This window comes from Elgaria multicarinata, chromosome 10 (genome assembly GCF_023053635.1).
Source record: "Elgaria multicarinata webbii isolate HBS135686 ecotype San Diego chromosome 10, rElgMul1.1.pri, whole genome shotgun sequence".
Lineage (NCBI taxonomy): Eukaryota > Metazoa > Chordata > Lepidosauria > Squamata > Anguidae > Elgaria > Elgaria multicarinata.
The window spans coordinates 28,432,458-28,458,529 of record NC_086180.1 but is presented as its reverse complement, the minus strand read 5'-3'; the positions used below and the strand labels follow the sequence as shown (position 1 = coordinate 28,458,529).

The 26,072-nt window shown below is 38.9% G+C and overlaps 1 protein-coding gene across 1 annotated transcript in view; it reads left to right on the top strand.

The window, feature by feature from the left end:
* TBCK (TBC1 domain containing kinase) overlaps positions 1–23,236 on the top strand; it is a 97,378-nt gene extending 74,142 nt beyond the window's left edge. Inside the window, exons 22-25 of the mRNA XM_063135648.1 lie at positions 399–574; positions 6,462–6,637; positions 11,411–11,570; positions 21,915–23,236. Of these exons, the coding sequence (XP_062991718.1) occupies positions 399–574; positions 6,462–6,637; positions 11,411–11,570; positions 21,915–22,025 (623 nt within the window). The 3' untranslated portion in view covers positions 22,026–23,236. The remainder of the gene's footprint in view (positions 1–398; positions 575–6,461; positions 6,638–11,410; positions 11,571–21,914) is intronic.
* Positions 23,237–26,072: the final 2,836 nt, after the last annotated feature.

Sequence of the window (26,072 nt, the reverse complement as noted above, 5' to 3'; positions counted from 1 at the left end):
CATTCAAGCATTATCATACCAACACCATTTGGCCTGATTTTGCCATGTTTTACAATGATTACATTTGCAGACTGTGTACGCACTGTAATTATGGTTTGCTGTTTAAAATATACCCTTCCCTTGCAATTGTGGGATAATTCTGATGTGACTTGTTCTGCTTTGTAATTGTCATTTGGAATTTCCACTTGGCTGCCTGTTAGTGGAGGAATGGAATGTTTCTTGTTGTCTGACTAGATTGTATCACAATTTACCTACAAATCTCCAAGGGTTTGTGCTAAAACTTAAAAGAATTTCATTGCACAATTGTATATTTACAACAACAACAAAAAGTACTGTATCTTTGGTTCCAATGGTTCATTTTCTCCCCTTTAATTTGTGCCTTGGTATCCTCTCTTCAGAAATTGACATAGAACGATGTGTCCGTGAATCCATCAACCTTTTTTGCTGGACTCCTAAGAGTGCTACATACAGACAATATGCACAGCATCCTAAGCAAGCCAGTGAGGGAAACTGTACAAGAAGTTTAATGTCTTGTTTTTCATCAGATTATCAGGATGCGCCCAGAAGTGACCTGGTGAGTTTGTTCATTTTTAATCTTGATGTTTTATTAAGGAGAATATAGAATAAAAGTTTAAGCATACTCTTGTGAAACTAATTGGGGTGGGTGAGGGTTACAATTGATATGTATTAAGTCACTGTGAGATGTTACAGTATGAAAGTGAGCGATAGATAGATATTTAAAATAAATAAACATAAAAAGTAAACTTCAGAAGCTTATCTTTCATGTTCCAGCAATGTCATAATTATTCAAATTAAGCATAACTGTACTGTGTATATATACATGTAACATATGTAAAACAGTTCTTCCCAATAATGGGGATTAGAGCATTTGCCTGGATATTGACTGTACTGTGTCACTGTGATTTTATAGACAGATGAGTTCTTATGGGGAGTAATATGTTGGCTTTCTGGAGTTTTGCAAGAGAATGTATATTGAAGGTATAATCTGTGAAAGCACATGTAAACGTTTTATCAGGAAAAAGCTATGATAACTTAAAGCACTGTTGGAGCAAAGTGCTTTAACCTTACAAATGCTTTCTCAGTAGAATATATTTTGCTGTTTTTTGGAGTGACTGAAAGCCTGTTCAGGGGTTACATTTTATGGAGAATTCTCAGTCTATCATTCTCCCCCTCTCACAAGCTCCTTCCCTGCCACCATGAAGCACAGAGAAAGTAACAAATCAACTCAGCTATTCCATGTTTATTTGAACAAAGTATCTTCCTCCCCACTTGCTCTGTCAGGAAAAAAAAATGGAAGGTAGACTGAGAGGTAGTGAGTTTACATAAGCATGGCACAGCCCACTCAATTACTTATTTTCTCTCAATGGTCAGTTGCACCCTCAGAACACTTCCTGGAATCTGCCACCTGAACAGTACTTGAGAAATGTGGCATTGAATGAATTACGTGTTCCTGCAGCACAGGAATAAGTGGATATTGGGAGATTTTATTTAAGCAATAAGAAACCCTATATAATAGATCTAACGTTTGTTAGCATTCATGTCTTTACACTCAACAGCCAAGCATGGAAGTTTATATCTTACGATTACTTTTTACATTCCTTCACCACCTGTTTGGATATTTATTGTTTGGAAGTTGAAGTGTATCTCTGTTCTTAATGAATAGTCTATTTTAGTTAGCTAGCTGCTCTAGGCAATAGTACCTTTTTTCTGTCTTCCCTCACTCTGTGCTGTACTTGGTTTGATACACATGTGACCTTTATTTATGTTCCAGTACCATTTTGATCCTAAAATTGCTCTGAAGAATGTGCCAATGGAAGTATTTCATCTTGTGCCAGGGCTTCTCCCCGCTCCTATTCTCCTACTGTTTCTGTTGAGTGTAGTCTTTTATTTCTTTAACCAAGATTATTGAGGCCTAGACACAGAGCTTCTGAGTAAGCCTTCCCTCCACTGAGAATAATAGCAAAAAAGAACCCATTTCCTCCCTCTCGCGGAATTTGTGAAATGTGCTGTTCAAAATGCCTATACTTTACTTTAGATAGCTTATTATATTTAACGTGTTGGTTACCAATTCCTTAAGAAGGTAGCTTCTGTGTTAATTTATCCTTGTTAACTGCATTTACCTATGGAAACACATTTTGGGGAAAGCTGTGCTGTGAAAACGGTATTTTGGGTAAGTGGTGGGATGACACCAGATAACATTTTGGATCTTTGTCTATACCAGCCTAGGTATATGTTGATTTTGTCTGTTCTTTGGGGAAGTATTTTAAATCTTTTCACAAGATTAACAGTTCTTTCTAGCTTTCACCATTTTAATCTTATTTATTTAAACTTTTTTTTCCCAGTGGCAAGGAAGAAATAACAAAAAACTCAATTACTTTAAGCAGTATCCAACAGTGACTGTCAACAAGCGGCCAGCCCTGCCAATTCCATTGCACAAGCAAACCCACCCCTTGTGCAACGGAAATTTAGTGCCTCCAGGGGCAACCTCAAATGAGCAGAAACAGTCGTTTCTGGAACAGGACAGTTCAGCAAAGTCTGCATAAGGTGCAGGTTGGCAGAGCTCGAAATCAACAGGGCTGGCTGCTTTATTATTTATTATTTATTAATTCAAAACATTTATATCCCGCCCTATATCATTAAGATCTCAGAGCGGCGTACATTTATGAAATGTGAGTGATGGTGGGTCTCAATTGAGGAGAGTCACTATTGGATATTGCCCATAGCCTTCAGCGTGGTGTTTTTCTACCCACTGCAGTTTGCTTTAGTTTCAAATTTGTACGGTGTTTAACATTTAAAAAGCAGCATACAGCACTAACAATTCATAAAACAATGTAAGAGTTCAGTATAAACTGCATATTGCTCAAAAAGGTTATAGCTAGAGTCACACTAAAGGGAAACCCCATCTAAATAAATAGGACTTAAGCAAGCATCTAAAAAGCAACACTATAGATGTTTACCTGATGTCAATAGGAAGGGAATTCTACAAACCAGGTGCTGCCACACCATAAATGCCCTCTCCCTTGTAAACCCATAAAACTTATAAAGGGAGCATAAGACACTACTAAAAGTGCCTGCCCTGATGACCATATTGACTAGGCAAGAACATATCAAGCAAGATGGTCTCTGAGGAAGTTGTTCAGTTCTGAGGGAGAAGGACTTTAAGATACATTTAATTCAAATAGTATTTTAACTTTCCTGAAGAAGACACATTGTGACAATTGGTGAAAACTGTATAGCTAGCAATACAGTCCTTTAACAGATTTGCCTGTATGTTTTCATGTTTCTCACTGACGTTTTGAGGCTCTCTTTGAAGTTTATTTTATTATTGATATGATCCCTGCCCTATATTTTCTTATTAAGACCTACCTCAGTCATTTTGAGAATAGGGTCCATGTCCTGGAAAGACACAATATTCACTTTAAAAAACAAACATATATATTGTTTCTAGAAAAATAACTGAACCAATTCCATTGCATAAGACTTTCTCCTTTGGAGCAATTACTGCTTCCTCTTTGAGGAGTTCCAATAGCAGCAGAAATGCAAAAAATTGATAAACAAGGCAACAGACGTTGCCTTTCTGAGACGTTTGCACTTTCTGAGCCAAGTAGCAGCCTTATCAGCAGAACTCCTTTGGTACTCCACGATTCTCTTCACACCCCAACGGACTCTAGCATTTATCGGCTTGACACTGGAAGTCTTATTTATAAATTGTAATTCCTTTCATGCCATGAACAGTATTTCCCCTCAGTTTGTTGATCACTTCCTGAAGTAAACTCCTGAAGTCCGTTATCACAGAGCAAAGCAAATGTTGATGGTATGTTATACAAAGGAAAAATAAATACTCTTTCAGCAATGGGACTCTCTTCTGTTGTGCTTTTGTGTGTGTGTGTTTGTGTGTCTTTCTCCATCTTAGCACATGCCGTACCTCAAGAAGAGTGCTTGAAGTGGCTTCATTTCTTCTGAAGTGGGAAATAACTGGGGATCCTGAGGCACCACCACAGCTTATCAGTTTACAATTGCAAAACATACATGTCAAGAAAGATAAACCAACATTTCATTATTTTTCAACTGTGGGTTTCTGAGTTATGTGGATAATTTACCCTCAAAAGAAGCTCTTCAAAGTTCTGCCCTGTGTCCACTTCTGTACTCTTTACTGCAGTCACAGCCAGTCCTGCCATTAGGCAAAGGGAGGCAGATGACTTAGGTAGCAGATTTTAGGTGTGATAAAAGGGAACAAGATAATGATTTGGGGAAGGTGTTAGATGTGATGTAGCCCTAACAGTGTTTTGGTTTCCCTTAAATATTTGAGTGATTTTAGGTAAATAAGATATATTGGCAGCTAAATACTGCAAAGTATAGTGCTGTTTCTAGAGTGTTACTGTTTTCTTTCCTGCTTCAGTAAGGATGCCATATATTTTATCTCATAAATAGTATACTTCATCTTTAAAAAGAGTGAAAATAGCCCTACAGTGAGTATTAAATTTCATATAAAGTAGAGAAATAGCCCTGAAGGGCTAGTCCATTGGGCAGATATATTAGACCTCAATACTGTCAGCATTATAGACCAAGTAAAGCTCTAAAATAGATACCTTCCTCCTATGATATGATTAGTTGTTCCCCAAGGAAACAATATCATAAAACAAAGAGGTAGACTAATGAGGCTATTTACATTTTTTTAATCTCCTTGGTTGCCATATTTCCCTTCCCACTCTTTTTATTAGCCTGTGTGGGCTATGTGTGTTTGTAAGAGCAGCCAGATTGCTGTGGAGTTTTGCAATGGATTTATTTCCGATGTGATGGAGAGAAGTGGCTAACCTTTTTAATGAGAGGAGGAGGAAGCAGCAAATGAGGTTTCGCCAACATACCACCACCATCATGAGAATGAAGGGTCAAAGTTTCCCAGCATGGTTTCCAATCACATGCAGTTACCTTATTTCAGGTAAACAAAGATAGGCATTGATCACACCAAACTTCTCAGGCAACCAGAAGCACTTGTTCTGCATAGTCCAGAATCCACTTATTCAGTGAAATTTAGTGGATAATGGAAGTATGGTTCTTTGAGTCGTATCTCAGAAGTAGAAAAGTCCTTGTCATCATGATGGTTGGTGTGCAGATAGAAGATGGGTTTTACAAAGCACCATGAAACATAGACCAGAAACACTATGTAAGTGGGCATACGTGCACACACAATCCCCTTCTGCAATCCTTGATATTGAAAGCCAGTCCACCCCTTGTCTGGATGGAGGAATTTTTTGGCCTTCACCAGAACATCCCCTAAGTACAGTGCTTTGTCTACTTGCCCCTGGTAGACACCGTAGCAGCTGAGAACCAAGCTTGCTCCTATCTACATGTAGCTTCACTTCTGAACTTACACAGCCCCATCCAGGGTTCTGTTTCTCGGTCACACTAGAACCTGGAAGACTGGGTTGTTGTTCTTTAAACACACACACAGACACAGAATGTGATCACTTTCATCAACCTATTTCTTTCTTACACCATCTTTATTTCATAATTCTTGATTTAGAGAGGGACCATAGGGTATTTCGAATTCCCCCTCGCAAAGCTGTGAACATGTCTACCACCATGGGAGCTTTCTGCCTCACAACAGCCAGTGAAAAAACTGCAGCGGCTGCTTGACAAGGTCACAAGACTGACCTCATAGAGGCCATAAAGGGGGCATTCCAGTTGGTGAGAGGAGAGGCCAGGATACAGAGGATCCTATAGCCTCTCCATCCCTCATCCCCACCCACTGCCAGTAAGTAGACAGGCTTGGAGGCCTGCTTGTTTGTGAGAAAGAACAACAGGCAAAATTGCCTCTACCCTCCTCCTGCCCTACCTGGCTCTTGCCAGGAAGACATAGGAAGGAATGAAACACTCCAGTCTTGGAGCACTCCTTCATGAGGATAGGATTGCTCCCTTATAGTACTAGTAATTCCAGAATGGTGTAGCATGTAGAATATTTATTTCAATCTTGGCTAGAAAGGATCACAGCGCTTTTAGACATGGCCAAATTATCAGGTATATTGCATTGTGCTTCATAATGTGAAGTAATGGTACTGATCGTCTCTGCATTGGAGCTGTAGAAAAAAGAGGGTTCAATCACATAATTTGAATAACCAATTAAAAGTTGCGCTTCAGCAAGAAAACAGTCGTGTGTGACATCTGTTTAAAATGTACGTTGGCTGAGACAGGCTAGAAGTTGTCAATACAGAATGCATAAGCTGACATCTCATCCTCTCAAAATAATAATAATGTAGAATTGTAAAGTAGAATATAAAATAGCTTAAAGTTTGTTGCAGAAGGCATGTTTCATTACTGAATTTCCACATCTTAATCTTCATAGAAATTGGTAATTGCAAATTAATGCCAGCTGACTTACCTGTTCCAAGGGCTTTTCTTTTCTTTTCTTTTTTATTTTATTTTTATTTTCCTTTAAAAAGTCTAGGGATTCTATCAAGTTGAATGATCTGAAATCAGAAGTGTCGCCACGGATCTCAGCTGAAGATTTGATTGACCTGTGCGACTTGACGGGACCTAGCCATTTCAAGACCCCAACAAAGAAAACCAAATCCAGCAAGCCAAAGTTGCTTATTGTTGACATTCGTAACAGCGAGGAGTATCCTTCTAAATTGAAAAAGTCACAGCTTAATCCTTCCCCCCCCCTCCCCGGCTACCTGCTCTGCCAGCTTTAAGTATAAATGTTACTGCAGTAGTAGAAAAAAAAGTTTTTAACTAGTCTGATTTAGGCCTAGTTTTCCCTGAAGTGAACAACCTTTGTCTGGATTATACCATTTCAGATCTCCATTGGGAGGCTCATATAATAGAATGTTCCCACATGTTTTTTTTAATCTCTCTGCACATAGAAAACCAGATGATTCCTAGCCCAGCCTTCCTTATGACACCTAGTTTTTTGTGCATTGGTGTTTTTTTAACATGGCAAAGCATTCAAATAACCATTCTGAACATCAGTTGAGGTAAGCTTTCTCCTTAGGAAGTTAGGAGTATTCGTTAACATTCCCAGGCCTGTTTTCCATTGCCAGTTAACTTTGATTCAATATTCAAGGTAACTCAAGGGCAGACTCCCCCAATCTGGTGCCCTCTAGATGTGTTGGGCTACAGATTCCATCATCCTCAGCATGTGTATGATAGGACTTGTAGTCCAACGCATCTGAAGGGTGCTAGGTTCAGGAAGTCTGCTCTAGTGTGTGTGTATCCATGAACAAAGAGCAAGATTTTTTAAAAAAAACATATAAACAGCAAAGCGTTCATGCTATTCCCCCCACCCTGAGAGTTGATATTGTTAACTAACTTGAAGATTTTTGACTTTTGATACAGCATGACATTGCTACATTGCACTTCTCCTGGCAAATGCCATCAGCAGGTCAAAAGCTGTGGGCCAACATAGACTGGAAAACTCTGGGTGGATAATGGCTGGCTGGCCCTGACCGTGTTAGAAAGCAAGCTGTATTATGATTTACCATCAGGTGTAGAACTGTTCCAGGACACAAAGACCTTGTTCAGAAAACATGCTAAACCATGGTTTGGCTGCTAACCCTTCAGCAGCAAATGGTTAGTGAGCATGTTTAAATCATGGTAATGTAGGACCATGGTTAGGAATAGGAATGGTTCGCACGACACACTAAGCCATAACGTTTTAGCTCAAAGTCCTTAAGCACTGTGACTTAGCATGTCATCTGAACAGGATCAGAGTGTTTTAATTTCACGATAATGGATTTTATCAGTGCATGATAAGCCAATATTTGCAGTACTTTAAAGCGCATTGTCTATTATATCTACTTCAGATGGTACAAAAATGTTTCATGTTATTGCAGTGGATAGCTCTTCAATCTGTGAGTGATTTTGCTAGGAAATAGCTCAAGGTTTTAAAGATTTGTACTTAAAAAGTATCTTCTTGCACTGATATTTACTATTTTATTTTTTATTTTAATTAAAAATCTTTACTGCTTTTCTGAAATGTTCAAAGCTGTTTACAATTTTGAACCAGCCACGTAATGTTATCAACAACATGATAGAGTTGGCCAAAGATAATAAGATTGTAACCAAACCAAAATTATGATGTAAGAAGTGTGCCTTACAGCCTTCCCAAAAAACAACCACCACCAGAGACCTGTTCAGGAAGGAAGTTCTACAAATATGGACCAATTGCTGTAAAACCCTAGTTTCTGTTTTGCCACCATCTGGATGTGTCACAAGGCTGGCGTGAAAGGCCTCTGACTAAGCCCCAAATGGCAAGTAGGCTCATACAGAGAGAGACAATCCTTATGTAAGATCCCAAGCCATGCAAGGCTTAAAGGTAAAAACCAACACCTTGAATTTGGACTCAGAACCACTGCAACTGGAGCAAAACGGACCTTCCAAGTCCTATCCAGCAGAAAGGCAATTCTCAATGTTATGCTAGAGATTATTTTGACAAAATCATGTATCCATCTCTCCTCTTCCAGCTTCTACTTCTTCAGCAGCAGCAGCAGCATATCACTTAAATTGCCTTTCTTCCAGTGTAGTGGGTAGAACTCGAAGACTGCTCTATGTTAGCAAATATAAGCAAAACAGAATTGTCAGGGCTTGAATGTATGCCAAAACTAAACCTTCAACATGTTATGCTGTCTAACTAAAACAAAAGTGATCAAAGAAGCATGAAAGTATAATTATTTCTTCTGTATGTTTATTAATTTCATGCACCGTTTGAGGTTTCCAGTCAATCACAGGCTTCAGTGTCTAAATCATTCAGCTCCTCGTTTGTTTAGTCTTCTGAGGCTTTCCCTCCTGAAATAGCTCAACTTTTTAAGCTAGATTCACTCATAACAAAGGCTTTTAATTTGCCATCCCTTGTCCCTCGCATGTTAAACACAAACACACACACACACACACACACACAACAGAAATATGAACAAGTTTGCTAGTAATAACTTACGTGTCACAATTAACACAGCTCTTCATTACAATGCAAAGAGGGTTTGTAAAGCTAATAAGCATGTCATCATTGGATTTGCTGGACTAATGTTAGGTTTTAATTGACCCATGAAAAATACAGATCTGAAAAATGTACAAAAAGAATAGTTGGGCAAAAGAGGAAAGGCTTTGCATGTTTTGATTCTTTGGTTCTGTAGCCCACCTGATCCTAAATATTGGGAGTGGACAACTGCATCAATTGCATTGCCTCCTGCACATTTTGGTCCATGCAATCCATAGTTAGTTGCTCTGTGTGTGTTTCACTTAAGCCTAGAGGCATATCTGGGAAACAGTGGGGCATTATGTGTGTGTGTGTGTATTTTAAAATGGGATTCCATCACTGTCTCTTTGTCCAGAATCCTAGCTGTAGCCTGATACTGGCAGCGCACTTAGTAGAGACTAAGCCAATCGGTCTGCAATCTCCATGTTGAGACGAGTCTAAATGTGGACCTTAATCTAGCCTGTTTTCATATGCTTCCCCCCCCCCCCCTCAGTCCCTGCTTTGTGTAACACTTGATGAAGAATTCTGGAGAACTTGAAAGCTTGCTCACTATTTCATGACATTTTGGTTGGTCCTGATGTTGCCCAATTCTGGCTTGCAGTTTACAGTGACGCCCAAATTGGGCAAACAGATTACAGCTAGCCATCCTTTGTCTCCAAACCAAACTGGAAATCACAGTTTGAATGTATGAGCGTAGAGTGCATTTCTGATGGCCAAACAATGCCACCAGATTTGATGGCCCTGCCAGTATCACTGAATTGTTGCTCACCTGTGTATGTTCACATTAATTCCCGATCATAGGGTAAAATCCAATGTAAGCCCTACTTAAAGTAGACCTATTGAAATGAATGTGACTTAAGTTAATAATGACTAATTTCAATCCCATTCATTTTAGTGGCTCTATTGTAAGTAGGACTTACATTGAATGTAAGCCATAGTTTTCCATGTTGCAGCTCATGACCCCACCAAAAGGTGGTTGATGTTTTAGTTTATTGTGTTAACACAATTTGATGGAAAACACATATTGCACAGTCCATAGCAAAAGCTATTCTATTTATTTTATTTTATTTGGTGTCACTTTCAATGTAAAATTGCACTTAGACACTGAGGAGTTACTGAAATACAGCCTTGTGCATCTTGTAATGCTTACACCATAAGCTCTAGTGGCCCTTGTTTCTCCAAGACAGTTTTATAAGGTAAAATTTCCTGGTAAAAAGATAACGTAGTCTGGGCCTTGCTGGTAAAAAGAAAGAAAGAAAGAAAAAAGTAACATCTAAGTGATGTTAGTGTTTGCAATACAATGGCAGCAGTTTTGTCTAAGATTCGGTTTAAATACATTACAAAAATACTGGCGGCAGTCCATTCCTTTCATGAAGATCTCAGTGAAATTCTTTATGGTTCTTTAACTCCCTTGCATAAATGTCTAACTCTTATAATCATCTCAGCACTGGAATGGTTAAGATGGCCATTTAAGATTAGAAAGAATACAGAAGAGTTTTTAAAGTATGCATAGTGATATACTAATGCAATTACCGTAACCGAAAGTACGTATATTTGTCCTTCTTAAGGTTAAATCATTAGTACTGTTGTCATGAAGGGCTCTCCTTCTTTTACAATTATCATGCCATTTTGTAATATTTATGAGGAAGCCATAGATTTATTAGTCTGTTAGAAGAAATTAATGAACTATTCTAACTAGTGGGCTAGGTCAGCTTTTTGGTGTTCTGTAAGAAACTTTGCTCTCGTAATTCCCACAGTGTAATTTTGACAGTCATCCAAATGGAACTTTTCATGCGAATTATTTTAAAAGGAATCTATGCAAGTATTAATCTTGGATTAACTGTAAGGCTTTCCAAGTCAATTCATGCGAGTTCTTAGAATCTGTCATGGTTTTGCAGCAACTTCAACGAAAAGTAACTTACCTTGATTCTGGGCTCTGCAGCTCTCAAAGTTGCTGTTTGTGTGCATCAGATAAAAAAACATGTTTAGCCCCACAAATCATACTTTGAAATTTGTATTTTATTTTATGTATTTTAAAAATATGTATATACTTCTTCACAGAGGCTCAACCCAGCTGACCCGAGGCTTCCCATTTTGCATCCCAGCATATTCCCAGATGCTTACTATTGTTACTATTATTCATTACATTTCTATACCGACCCATAACTGAAGCTCTCTGGGCGGTTTACATAAGATTAAAACAAAAACAATATGCAAAATGTAAAACCATAAAAACATGCAGCATACACAAAAACATACATCTAAAAACAGCTATGAACAACTTTGCAAAGGGAATCTCTTCCCTTTTGATGGCATTGATTTCTCATTGTGGGCAGGATCCAATTCCATCACCATATACAGAACTTGTTTTTCCTCTCAGCCTCATTAATTTCCTTAACATATCCTCTTCTTGCCCAGTTTTAATCGAGGGCATATATCAGGCAGCATCAATATCCCATATGGATCAGCATTCACTGCCGAAGGAGAGTTCATCCAGTGTGCTGCTACTTCCACACTTCAGAGCTTCAAAGGAAGAGTCGTTGTGGTTGTAGGACATGTTGCAAAGAATGCAGCCTTGGTAAGTTTTTGATGTGTCATATATTTCATTCAGAACAACAACATTCAGTAAGTAGTACTCTGTAACTTTCTGCTGAAAATTCTATATAACCCAAGCACGGCTTAATATAACCAAAATCCAACTTTAACTTGGGTGATCACACTAAAATGGGTTGGGGTAAAAATTATATTAGAAGTACTTGTATAAATCTCTAGGGAATGAAAAAATAGAGTGATAATTCCTCATCATGTAGAATGTAAGCCTATGCGGCAGGGTCTTGCCATTTACTGTTTTACTCTGTACAGCACCATGTACATTGATGGTGCTATATAAATAAATAATAATAATAATAATAATAATAATAATAATAATAATAATACTGGACCTGTGTTAATGTATTGAACTCCCCCCACTTTTTAATCTGTTAACAGTTTTTTTAAAAACAACAACATGTTTTTAATTTTACTGTAGGTTTAATTCTATTTTAACTTTTGTAATTTATATGTTTTAATTGTACTTGTTTTAATCTTTTAAACCGCCTTGAGTCCCAGTACTGGGGAAAAGGCAGGAGATAAATCATAACCATAATCATCATCATCTGATCATTTATGTTTAAATACTGGGCTGTCTGCCCCTTAGACAAGCCCAAAGCATTGGATTAAATGTTATCATTCTTTTACACTTAAAATAGTGCTCTGAAGAGGGAGGAAGAGGTTTCAGAAGGCTAGTTATGGTGTCTGCATTTGTATTGTACCCCACCTCGATCCAGAGGGAGAGGCGGGTAACAAATAAATTTATTATTATTATTATTATTATTATTATTATTATTATTATTAGCCAATCAGCGCTGTGCACAGCTCGTTTGGATGCAAATAGTAAGAACAGTCTTCCATGAGCCGAATCAGGAGAAAGTGATTGTGGGCACATTCACATGACATGCCAACCCACGATGGGTGAGAAGTACACAATGTGGCTTGTTTTGCAAACAACCCACAGTGAGTGCGTGGTTGGTGCACCTGCCAGATGATTGGGGTGGGCGCGGGTTGTTTCCCTCCTCGTTCATCCAGCTGGCTCTGCCCAGCATCCCAGGGGACATGGTGGCAGAACAGAAGTTCAGCTGCCAAGTGCCCCGGCCCTGCTCCAGTCATGATCCTGATCATGGTTGGAGCCCTTGTTATTATTTCCCCTTTTTACACAATAGGGGGACCAGGAATTTTTTCGCATTTCCTCCGTCCCGTGGAATTTTTAAAAAATCAGTTATTCGCACATTTGCACGGCTGTAGCTATCCAAAATATAGAGGCTTGCCTTGGCTGAACCCTTGTATGTTTGACAGCTCAAACATACAAGGCTGCAGAGAAAGCTAGACTATATAGAGACTGGTTTGGCAGCCTTCCTTTTGTGGTCGTTTTTAGTGCTGACTGTTGTTAACTGTTTTATTGCTAATTGATGTTTTTATTATGCTGTGTTGTGAGTGTTCAGTGTTTTACAAGCTATTGTAAACTGCCCTGGAAATTTTTAATTGACGGATGGTATTGAAACGTTTTAAATAAGTATATGTCAATTGATCAGCAGCAATAACTCAGAGCATTATGAAAATGGCTAAACATTTTGGAGTGGTGGGGTGGATTTCTTTTATTTCTTAAAGGATTTTCAACACTAGTATTAAAATACTGGATGTTTTTACTTGATTTGTGTGTTGAAGTCTCTGCGCACATTTGCTAAAAAAAAAAAGCATAGATCTGGACTGATGACAGGACTGACCTTTTGCAGCACAGAAACAACCCTCTTAATAGGAAAGAGAAGATCCGTTTTAACTTTATTAATCCGTTGACAGTAATAATTAGCTATTCTTTTCTGTTACTCTGGGAACAACATTTTCTTGGACTCAACTTTGGAAGCTCAGGCCACAAAAGGCGATTATTATTCTAAATGAACTTTTTACCCTCCTGTGTTTTTATAGCTGTCCGTGGTTATGGTGAGTGAACTTTTGATCATCACACCAATTTATTTTGGCCCGTAATAGTTAGTGTAATGTTACCCCTCTCATTATCTGGAACAATGTTTAAATAGCTCACGTACATCACTCTGCCATAATATCACAATCCGTGTAAGTTTATGGAAGTTTTAGCTATAAGAAAGATGGGCAGTCATCTCCAAACAAAAAGTCTGTCTTGATTTTGCATGAGGTGTTGTTGGCCTCTTACAAAGCAATAAGGCAACATGACACATTCTTGGCCTCAGCAAGTGTCTCTTTCCTTTATGAAACTGACATATTTCCAAATATGCATGGTGACTCTTCCATGTGGGAACTGTTCCTTTGGCTGACAATGGAAGAAAATTACTTGGTTCACAGCACAGGGAGACTAGCATTGTTGCCCATCTTTAGTGCAAAGTCACTTGAAATGCTGCTGACTGAATGTATGGGCCAGCCTGGGCCTTGGACAGTGGCCCCGTTCAGAAGACACCTTAACCCACAGGTTTAACCGCGGTGAATAAGGCAAAAAGCCTTGTTCACCATGGTTAAAGCCGTGGTTTAAGGTGTCTTCTGAACAGGGCCAGTGACTCATGATTACTTTCCCAAGAACCAATTTAAAATTATTATTTTCTCAATGAGAAGCAGCCACAAGAGACTTGAGTCCAGAAAGAGAGAAACAGCAGACACAATGGAGTGTTTAACTTTCCCTCACTAGGCAATTGTTTTCAGTTCAAAATCCATCTCCAGATTGTCCCCCCACACACTCCTGAAGCTACGTGTAGGGGGAATGGGGTACAATTGGAAATGGTTAAGCACCTCTACCCAGCAATTCTTTAATTCCCCACTGCAGCCTCCTACATATCATTTTCATTTTAAAACAGCAAACTGCCAGTGGGGCAAAAATTATCTCCCTCCCACCACACCAACACACACACACACACCCATGAAAAATGTTGAAATATAAGCACCTGAAAATCTTATTGTTTTCAGTGGGCTTTTATGGGTTTACTGTTGGAATCCCTTTTGCGTGTTTCCATTGCCTTTTTCCTTTTATAAATGCGTTTAAATTTTGTGTGTGATTATATTGACGTATTGCTTGTAAAGTGCCAGGATGTGAGAAGGAAGGTGATACTATAGAAATTAAATTTCTCCTTCTCATCTTCTGATGATGATGATTTTATGTACTTTAGAAAAGCCCTATAAATGTCTTCCTTCCTCACTAGCTGATTGTAGCACATTATATTGAATTTTACAAACATACATACATTGTTATAGCAGGATACTAAGAAATCTTTGGAAGTAATGGGATTTTTTCATTTTAAAGGTCAGAGAAGTGGTTTAAAAAGTACTTCTACTTTTTAAGTAAACACTTCGATGCAGAATTAGTATGGTTAAAGTTAAAGTTGTTAACCTAGAAATATTCTCTCTTGACAGTATGCTGACCATGGTAGTCTTATCTTTTATCATGTTTTCCATCTATGTAGATTAATGGGATCTTTAAACTCCTTGTGTGTTGGACTCTTATACCTGTCGTTTATACTTGAAATTATGGAGTGGAAAGTGTACATTCCTTACCAGTTGAGTATGTAAGGAATTTTTCCTTGATCTTGAGTGAACAAAAAGTGCATTTTTGCCATACTGTGTTCCTTACTACTTATCTCACTCATTGCCTTGATAGTTCAGGGCTGGTCTGCTTTAAGCTTCAAACCACATCTAAGAAACATTTTGAATTCTTTCAGTGTCATTGATAGAAGACCTTCACTATTCAACTTTGTTGACTAAATAGACACCTGCTAAAAACAAAACAAAACAGAACAGCCTAAGACATGAGTGGGGAAATTGTGGCCCTCAAGATGTTGTTGGCTTACAGCTCCCATCTTCCCTGGCCATTGACCATGCTGGCTGGGACTGATGGGAGTTGAAGTTCAACCACATCTAGAAGGCCACATTGCATACACATGTGTGGAATCAATGCAGAACAACCAGTAACTACATATGTTTGATGTTGTCTAATTACACATACTTATTTTTACTTTGTATAAAATTTAAATATAAAATTCAATAAGTGCCTAGTACTTGTCACTTACTTCGCTGAATTCTAGACATGGGATTGTATGGTGATAGGACAATAGAGGGTTGGTTGACCTCAGTCTCGATTTACTACATCAAGAACTTAGGTGACCATAATTCCTTACACATTATTACTGAATTAACTCATTTAAGACTATGATCCCAAGAAGCCCCAAGGCCAAATACTTGAAGTATGAAACTACTGTTACTTCTCTGTCAGTCCCAAACCTTCAATTATTTCTTTGCTATACACTTGTCCGTGAGTATGAGAAATTTAAGTAAAAGGATTTGGCTTTAATCCATTTACTGCTGAACAGTTTTCCCCTCTCATAATGGAGTCTCTATTGTATACACTTTGAGAACATGATGTGTCTAATGTACCAACATACTTGAACAATGTGAGGTTTTACTGCTTACAGCAGTCTGGCATAAACATAATTCGACAAATCATCTATCGAGGAACGTGAAGGTTGACAGTTGAATTGTAAACAAAGGATTTTAGCTTCTGATACATGAGTATAACATAAATAGTCAGAACTGCACTATATATTCAAAAGCAGAATAGTGTATTCAGGAGAAAAAGGGTTTTAAATTAATTTGTAAAGCTGTACTCTTTATAAGCTTTTAGCATTTGCTTGAATTTTACCACAGTTCTCAGTTTAGATTAAGTGAGTCTTAATAAGGGGGGAGTCGCAAAAATCATGGATTGGGTTTAGTTTTAACTCTGTGTCCTTATTTTCCTTGTCATTCTTCTTTTCTTCCCTCGCTTCCAATCTCTCTCTCTCTCTCTCTCTCTCTCTCTCTCTCTCTCCTCCGCCCCCCCCCCCCCCCGTTCAGGAAGATACACACATAAATAATTCTAGTACCATTCTTTGCCTTAGTTCCATCCTCATACTACATGGCAAAATAAAGGCATTAACTGGAAAATAATGTGTAACTGGTTTTTTTTTTAGTCTTCCCATAGTGACTATTTCTGGTCTAGGCCTCTAAAGTAGGAACCTAGATAATTGTTTCTGGCCATGTTTATTCTGATATAATTCTTTCTCGGTATCTTTTTGCAGGATCCAACCCCCCCCCCCTCCTGTCAGCATTTTCTTTTCTTTTCTAAGTTAACTTCATGATCGTTACACAGACCTACTATGTTGTGAAAGCAAGTTTTAGAGGTCCTTGTAAATATTTGGAATGATTGTCCCTCTTTCCCTCTAGCGATATACATACCAGAAATAACCTTTTAACCTTTTTTGTGGTTGTTGTTATGAATCGTATCCTGTGATTTTGGAGATGATAAAACAAACAGTACTGAAAACTGTCTTGGCTCAATTCTGATTTTAACCTCTACAGTTACGTACATAATTTTATTGATGTTTAACTTGCCAAAAGTTGCGGCGCTAGTCAATAATGATGGCCATCATTTAACATCTTTGGTAAGAAAAGACAATACAGCCTTTGGCCCAACCCCTTACCTTCCAAGCCCTACTCTAACTTTTCCAAACCCAGTGTTATCCAGATGTGTTGGACAACAACTGCCATCTTCCCAGCCAACGTGGCTGATGCTGGCTCAGCACAACGAGAGTTCTGGTCATCTGGAGAGCACCAGGTTGGGGAAGAGAACCCTACTGTAACTAATCCTGTAACTAATATATGCAGCTGAAATAATTGCACATTCTTTCCTGGTTTGCCAACGTCTCTGCTTCTCTCCCCATATGTTGACGTTTAGGCTATAAACCTCTTAGAGTAGGGACCCTGTACTCTGTAAAGCACCTTGCATATCGATGATCCCATAAAATTAATTCATTGGCAATAGTTACAGGTGCCATTTGAGAAGTATGTTTACTTTGAAAAATGTATCAGATGAAAAGTGGTATTATGTCCAGGTAGTACATGAATGCCATCACCTGTGACAAATGCACATTTGTTTGTTCACTGTGAGCACACATTGCCACATGCGGAGTGCAAATGATTTCCTATCAAGAAGGGAGATCTATGGAGAAAGTGTGTGTGTGTGTGTGTGTGTGTGTGAGAGAGAGAGAGAGAGAGAGAGAGAGAGAGAGAGAGAGAATGTCCCTGTTCAGAAGACACACTAACCCCAGGGTTTAGCATGGCGTGTGAGCCATGATTTGTATTGTGTGGACCATTCCTAACCATGGTGGCTACATAACCAGAGTTTAAATACACTCACCAACCATTTGCTGCAAACAGGTTAGCGGCCTAACCATGGCTTAGTGTGTTGCCTGAACAGGCCCAGAGAGAGTGTATGTGTATATAGGTTTCAACTATCTATTTTGATGCTGTTGGATAGTAACCTAGATGGTCTAGATCTGATCTAATATGGGGCTGGGCGTAACTGCTTTCCTTTTCATGGTGTTTCTTCTCCAATCTGAATTACATCTGTTTTGCTCTCTGGTAAGAAGAATGCATGCACACACACATTTTACTTCATCTTGTTCTTTTCCCATCATTTTTATGAATTTTATTTCAAGACCTCCTACTTCCTGCCCGTTTCTATTCAAGCCTGCAGTCTCTCTTTCCTCTGCAGTGTCCCATCCTGCTTCAGACCACCCAGCTAGCAAATGCACTGCTCTTCCTCTGCATTGCTCTTCTCTCTTCTCCTTGTAATATTTTACCAGTTGTCACAGATCCTTTCCAGCCTGGTTGCTATGGGTCTCCCAGCACAATGGCAGTAATCGCCCCTCATCCCATCAGGAGGTTTAAAAGGGTCATTTGTCAAAGCCACAGTGAAAGCCGACATCATGATTATTTCAGCATTACAAAAGAACAAACCCGGGACAAGATTTATCAGCTGGAACGATGAGCAAATCCTGCAACACACACAGTTGCCTTTTGGATAAATGGAAGCCAAAGACATAGTCATGAAATACTTAGTAAAGTATGGAGGAGAATTCTTTTGCTATTTCACATGAAGATGGTTAACAGGTCTCAAAGGCTGCAGGTCTATGGAAAGTAGCAAGTTTTTGTTTGTTTTTTGCCACCCACCCACCCCAACTGATTTTTAGCAGTGGGTGCCTCTGAAAAGGCCAGGGGGCACATCCGTGTGGGATGTTGGCCACCCCTGCTGTAGCCACATGGGTGGACAGATGACTGCATAGAATTTTCTAATTTTCTACGCAAGCATCACCTCCCTTCCTGCCACACTAGCAATTGGCTAGAAAAGAACCACGTGATTGGCTTAGTTGTTGTCATGGGTTATATAGCATCCTCAATGTCTATGGCATTTTTACAGAGAGCAAAAGGATAGGTTGCTCCATTAAGGAGCTTATTATTATTATTATTATTATTATTATTATTATTATTATTATTATTTTATTTATTTATTTATATAGCACCATCAATGTACATGGTGCTGTACAGAGTAAAACAGTAAATAGCAAGACCCTGCCGCATAGGCTTACAATCTAATAAAATCATAATAAAACAATAAGGAGGGGAAGAGAATGCAAACAGGCACAGGGTAGGGTAAACAGGCACTGGGTAGGGTAAAACTAACAGTATAAAGTCAGAACAAAATCAAGTTTTAAAAGCTTTAGGAAAAAGAAAAGTTTTTAGCTGAGCTTTAAAAGCTGTGGTTGAACTTGTAGTTCTCAAATGTTCTGGAAAAGCGTTCCAGGCATAAGGGGCAGCAGAAGAAAATGGACGAAGCCGAGCAAGGGAAGTAGAGACCCTTGGGCAAGCGAGAAACATGGCATCAGAGGAGCGAAGAGCTTACAGTTTAAATTCAACACCAGAGTAGATGTTGGCAGGTGAATATTCTGGTTTTATTTCAGTTACAAATAGTTACCAGTTGGGAGATGAGGATTAGTCTTGTGTCAGATGTTTCATGGGATAGGTGATTTTTGAGAGACTTTAATGAAACGAGATGCTTGTCATTCATGTTGATATTCTGGAAGGCGATTTGAGGGGGAAGAGGAGCCTCAGATGCTTGAGAATGATGGAACTGGAGGAAGACTGAAGATCATAGGAAGGATATATTAGGACATGAGAGTGAAGAGATGGCAGGGGCATGTAGGCCTTTGAAGGCAAGGACAAGGAGTTTGTTCAGGATCCAAGAAGGAACAGGAAGCCAGTGTAGAGATTTGAAGAGAGGTGTCAATTATAGCAGAGCAGTGGGAATGGTGAATTATTTGGGTAGCACATTTCTGGAATTGGGACAACAGGCTATGAAAGAGAAGTAGTAAACAAAACAAGAAGTAGTCAAGCAAAACATGACCAGAGAGGACAGGCCATACTTTTGCCCTGCCTGTGTTGTTGCAGTATTCTCCCCCAGGTGACTATAGAGCAGTCAGTTCACTGGGTCCTCCCCTCTTCAACCTGTCTTGATTTGGCACCCATCTGAATGGAGAGAGAGATGCCAAGATTGCTTGGTTTTGGACTTTGTTGAAGCAATATATTTTAATAGTGGTGACACTAAATACTCCATGTTTTGTGATCAACTGTGTTTTTGTCTATACGCAGTTGAAGCCCAACATAAAAAGGAAGCAAAGAAATTCCCTCTTTAACATACAGACAAGCAGCAGAAAATTATTTTTGTTTGCATGCATGCACGCATGCAAGATAGTAAAAGTAGCTCTGTTGACCTATTATCCAATTTGGATTACAATTCTTTTTTAATGAACCTCTTGTCAGCTGAGGCAATGATCCTTTTTTAGTTGGTTCAAATAATCTTAGGCACTTACACACTAACAAGATGATTTTCACATTTTAAATTTTACAACACATGAGTTTCCCTCACCATTGAAGGGGAGTGGTTGGACGTATTTCAACCGTGATTGTCAATAAGTGACTTCCATGTGGTTTTCTCACACAAGAAATATGATAGTGAGGATCCATCTTAATCAATGTGATCAAGAACTGCAGAGGACATAAGTACTTGAAGGGCCATCTACTCCAGGGGTGGGCAACAGGGGGGGGAGGGGTCCAGGGCCATTTTCCACCCCAGACTCTCCCTCCCCATTGCAGGCCTCATTCAGGCAGGCTGTACTCTTTAGAAAAGCAACATTTGGATGTTTTAGGCTTCTGTCGTCCTTTATTTTGTTTTGTTGCCACTGCCACAAATTTTAGCAGGGCAGCAAGGGCCTGCATGTTGCCCATTCTGGTGCATGCCCACATAAGCCTGCTCACTCTCCAGATCCTTTTTTGCCAGGGATTGGGCCTGAGACCTCCTACAAGTGCTCTACCACTGGGCGATGGGCCCTTCCCTGTGTAAAAAGGAGTATTTCTGACATACGAACCTAATCAGGTCACCTTGAAATAACTTAACAAGGCAAATTTGTTGTTCGATTAACAGGACAATACATCTTCCCATCTTCCCATTGTTTACTGAAGTGGATCTGCATCTATTTTTAATCAATGATTTATTGGTTTTCTGTTGTTAGAACAATTCCAACGAAAAACAAATATGCCACTACAGTACAACTGGTTTGTCAGTCTGTTACCGTCTTCATGTTCCAACTTTTGGCCAGTCACTTGCAAACTACATCCCAGTGGTCCAAAAGCAATGGGGTGGGGCAAAAGGGGTGGAGCCAAAAAAATCAAAAAAATCATCATGTTGTACCAGCATAAATTACCCAAAAAAACCAACAGGAGAAAATTATAATAAGGGTAAACTTCATAGTGAAACAGTGTATAGTATGGAACAATGTGCATGTCCTCCTAAATGACCCACCAGCTTCTTGGAAGTTAACACATGATCAGCGCGGATGGATCTTCAGGGCCTTTATGACAGCCAAAGAACTTATACTATCACGTTGGAAGGACAAATGCTCACTTCTTTTAATGCAATGGACTGAAGACCTAATAACACTATCAACTTTTGAACGGGTATTATATAGGCGAAACTTACGAGTGGATAAATACCTGAATATCTGGTCCACTTTTCTTGAAACTTATGTATAATTCTCTCCTTTTCTCTTTTTTTTTTTTTTATTTTTTTAATGAACGTACACATGATGGAAAATGATATTCCTATGTATGTAATGTGTGTGTTTTTCCTTTACACAGTATATTTTCTGTTTTGTTGATACAAAAAAGGGCAGAAATTAAAACAAAGCATAAAAATACCAAAAACCAAAAAAAAAACAAAAACCAGCATATTGTATGATTGTCAGTAACTAAGCATTAGGAGAGGGATTTCAAAAGCCAGGAAAACATGAAATAATCGGTGTTTGGTAGAGCCAGACGGAGGGTTTATGGCCATCTGGGCAACTCTGAAGGTCTGGATTGGGACCCCGGACCTGAGGTTCTGCACCCCTGGTGTAAACTGCATATGTATGCAGCATTCTTATACAGAGTCTTTCTGCTTCAGTTCGCAGCTCATCTGGTAAAAATCAAATATCCAAGGGTTTGCATTCTGGATGGAGGCATAAACAAAATCAAACCAACTGGTCTGCTGACTGTTTCTTCTCCACAAATATGAGCCAGAAACCTGAAGTGACTTATCAACTATGAGAACACTTGTAAGGGCATTACAGCTCCTGCATTATAATAGTGACACAGATCATTGCGGTCTTTCCACAGTGGTTTTGCAGGGAAGGAATTTCTTTTACCATTTGTCGTAGAGTTTAATTTTTTTATTGAATGAAAATGTAAAGCTTTAAAATGTATGGGGTCATCTTATCGAGACTTTTGTCATCTGAATAAGCATCATCCATGTAACAATACAGCAGTATAGTTCAGTTGGGTTTATAAAGTCTGTACATATTCTGACAAAGTATTAATGTGTAACTAAATTTATTATTTCATTAGTAATGTTTCAGAAAGCAAACACTTAATAAGATGTAATCCACTGATACGGGCATTAGAATTGTTTAACATCCACACATTTCACCTTCAATGAATCAGTTTGCCTCATTGATCTTCTGGAGGTATGTTCTTTTAAAATAAAATTTAAAAAAACCATAAGCAGAAAAACAAAAACAAATTGGAAATTGACTTCAAAGCACATTGTTCAATCTTTTCAAAGGTGTCCTTTCATAGAAATCTGTTCATACATCCCTTATTAAATCTTTGGTGTTTACTGTAGCTGTCATTGAAATAGCTTTAGTTCTGTCCATGTAATTTAATCTATCACTTTCTGAACTTTATTTGTTGAACAATAGATATCTACTCTTCAGAATTTCTGAGGAAACGGAGAACTTGCATTTGAAACATAGTTACTATAAACAGATATTGCTATTTTGCAGATAGTGATGTTGAGAGGTGGGAAAAGATTAGGCTGGTAAAATGTTGACTGAACCCTTGGCAATAGAAAGAATTGTTGCTTCATTTAAGCCAGGTTTAACAATCATACTTTGATTTAGAGTATGATTAAAAAAAACTTTTGTTGTCTTATAAAGCACAGGCTGTAATATCTTTATAACCTAGAAGGGCACTAATCTGACAGATAGCCTTGGATTTTGTATTGTAATTTTTAATGTAATTAATATGTGTTTTTTACAAGCTTCACCTCCTGCAGGAGCATCACTGGTCAGTCAATTTACAAACACCACCAAAATGAACACGGTCAGATGTGGGGAGGCATCCCAATGCTGTTAACCTCCATATTTTGGGGTGTTATGAAATACCTTACTTAAATGCTTTCATCAAAAATAAAGTTGAAATAAAGTGCTGACTGTTTTGTTGCCATAATTGGAGTGTACTTTCATACATGTTTCCCTTTCTTGCAGAGGGTCTCTTCAAATGTGCAGGTTAACAAGATGTCAAGGGCTGTAAAGTGTTGAAAATGCACAAGAGGGTTTGCCTATTTTAGGGTTTCAGGCCATGATGTGCTTTTTGACTTGGCAAACAGAAATGTGCAATAGCTCAGCATGCTTACAATTTCCCTTACGTCGCATTGGATCTCTACTTTCAAATGAAGACATTAGATAACAGGCAAATTCAAACTATATGCTCCCTTTCTAGATCTCAAGTGCCATTTACACACCCAGTCTCCCCTTCCAACCACTCATGGCAGAAGGTGGAATAGGAGCCGGCTGTGTTAGGAAGTGCAGCATGGGATGCAATTTCTCTGAGACCCAGTTGAATCCCTAGTTAGTTTGGGCCTGGAAGAGTTCTGACCATCATTATTATTATTATTATTATTATTATTATTATTATTATTATTATTTGTTTATTTCTTACCCACCTCTTCTTCTGGATCAAGGCAGGGTACAACACAAATACTTATTCTATTAGGGAATGAAGAATAATAGGAAGCTCATAGTCTTGGCTTTATATTTGATTCCTCGCTCTCCTTTATTCCTCATATCGAGGCAGTAGCGAAATCCTGTCGTTTCTTCCTGTATAATATTGCCAGGATTCGACCATTTTTGTCTGTCTCTTCTGCCAAGTCTCTCGTTCACGCACTGGTTATCTCTCGGTTGGACTACTGCAACCTTCTTCTCTCTGGCCTTCCTTCGTCTCACATCAGTCCGCTGGTCTCTGTCCACCACTCTGCCGCTAAGATCATCTTCTTGGCCCGCCGCTCTGACCATGTCACTCCGCTTCTGAAATCTCTTCATTGGCTTCCAATTCACTCCAGAATCCAATATAAACTTCTCCTGTTGACCTTCAAAGCTTTTCACGGTCTAGCTCCTGCCTATCTCTCCTCTCTCATCTCACACTATTGCCCCGCTCGTGCTCTCCGCTCCTCTGATGCCATGCTTCTCGCCTGCCCAAGGACCTCTACTTCCCTTACTCGGCTTCGTCCTTTTTCTTCTGCTGCCCCTTACGCCTGGAACGCTCTTCCAGAACACTTGAGAACTACAAACTCAATCACAGCTTTTAAAACTCAGCTAAAAACTTTTCTGTTCCCTATAGCTTTTAAATATTGAGTTTGTTCTGACTCTATACTGTTTAGCTTCACCCTACCCAGTGCCTGTTTACACTTCCCTGTGCCTGTTTGCATTCTCTTTCCCTCCTTATTGTTTACTACAACTTTATTAGATTGTAAGCCTATGCGGCAGGGTCTTGCTATTTACTGCGTAATCTGTACAGCACCATGTACATTGATGGTGCTATATAAATAAATAAATAATAATAATAAATACAAAACACCATAAAATACATATAATTGATTAAAAACATATAAAACTAATATATGATTAAAAAGCAGCACATTATTAAAGGGCATCTTAAAATTCAGCTGGGTAGGCCTGCCAGAAGAGATCAGTCTTTATGGCTTTCTTAAATTCCAGACTCACTGAAATCAATGTGATTAAGTAAATGACTAACTTAAATCCCATTGATAAATATGACTGATATATATGTAGATGACCAAACCTATCAAGCTAATTGGGACACTTTACCTTCATTTGCAGTGGACAAAACACTGTCTGGTCCTAGAAATGTAATAAGAGCCTGAAATGCATGTTGTAGATATTGCCAGTATCCTTCTTAATAATTGCCAGTATTATTCTTCATTCCCTAATAGAATAAGTATACAGATAAATAAGCATTCTGAGTAAAAACAGAGGTGAGGAGTCCCTTTCACCCTCAAGGTATTCCAAAGCATGTTTCTTCAGCTGTCAAAGGACAAGTTTTTGTACCGAATATGTATTTACCTGGCATTAGCAAGGTAAGCTGATTCCAGTGTGAGTCATGGCTCCACCTTTTCTCAGGCACTTCTGTAGGCAGAAATTTTATCTTGTTTCTGGATTTAGAACATAACTCTGGCGCCACTGAGCACAAAAGTAGCACAATAAATCTTTCTTCTGCTGGATAATTGTTAATATTAGCTACAATAACAAACCTGTCAGTATCTGGGGATTCAGAGGCACTGGTTATTGTAGAACCCAAGGAATTAGACAAGGTTTAGCCTTCTCGCCTTCATATTACTAGATTCGTTTTGTCTAGTTTCCACCCTCCAACATACCTTTAGTTAATCCTTTGGAGTCTTTAATTAGCCCACTCATTTTCTGGCACTTTTGGGAACATCTGTAGTTTTTCCAAAATCCATCTGCTGAGTGATAGTAGAGTGCTGATGTTAAAAGCTGGACTTTGGTAAGGACTGTAGGGATAGGATGTCAAGGTGAAGCAGATCCATTTCATGGAAGAAGCAAGGCCTGGTTTTGAAAGTCTTCATTTATTTGTAGAGTTTATATCCCAGCCCAAGGCAGTTTAGATGATCCTCCTCCTCCTCTCCATTTTATCCTCACAACAACTCTGTGAAGTAGGTTAAGCTGAGAGTCAGTGACTGGCCCAAAGTCACCCAGTGAGCTACATTGAACCTGGTCTCCCCAGTCCAACACTCTTAACCACTACATCCCACAGGCTCCCCAGTTACTGTAGGCAGTAAGTTTGTTTCTTCTTAAGCTTTAAGACTGCAGCTCACGTCAAAACGAAGCCAGTGGCAAATTCCATGTAAAGGGATTGCACGCTTAGGTAATCTAGCACCTTGTTACAATTATACTTTACTGCATTTTAATCCCACTTTTCAGACAATTATGGTCTCCTAAAGCAGCTCACATCAATAAAAAAAGAGACA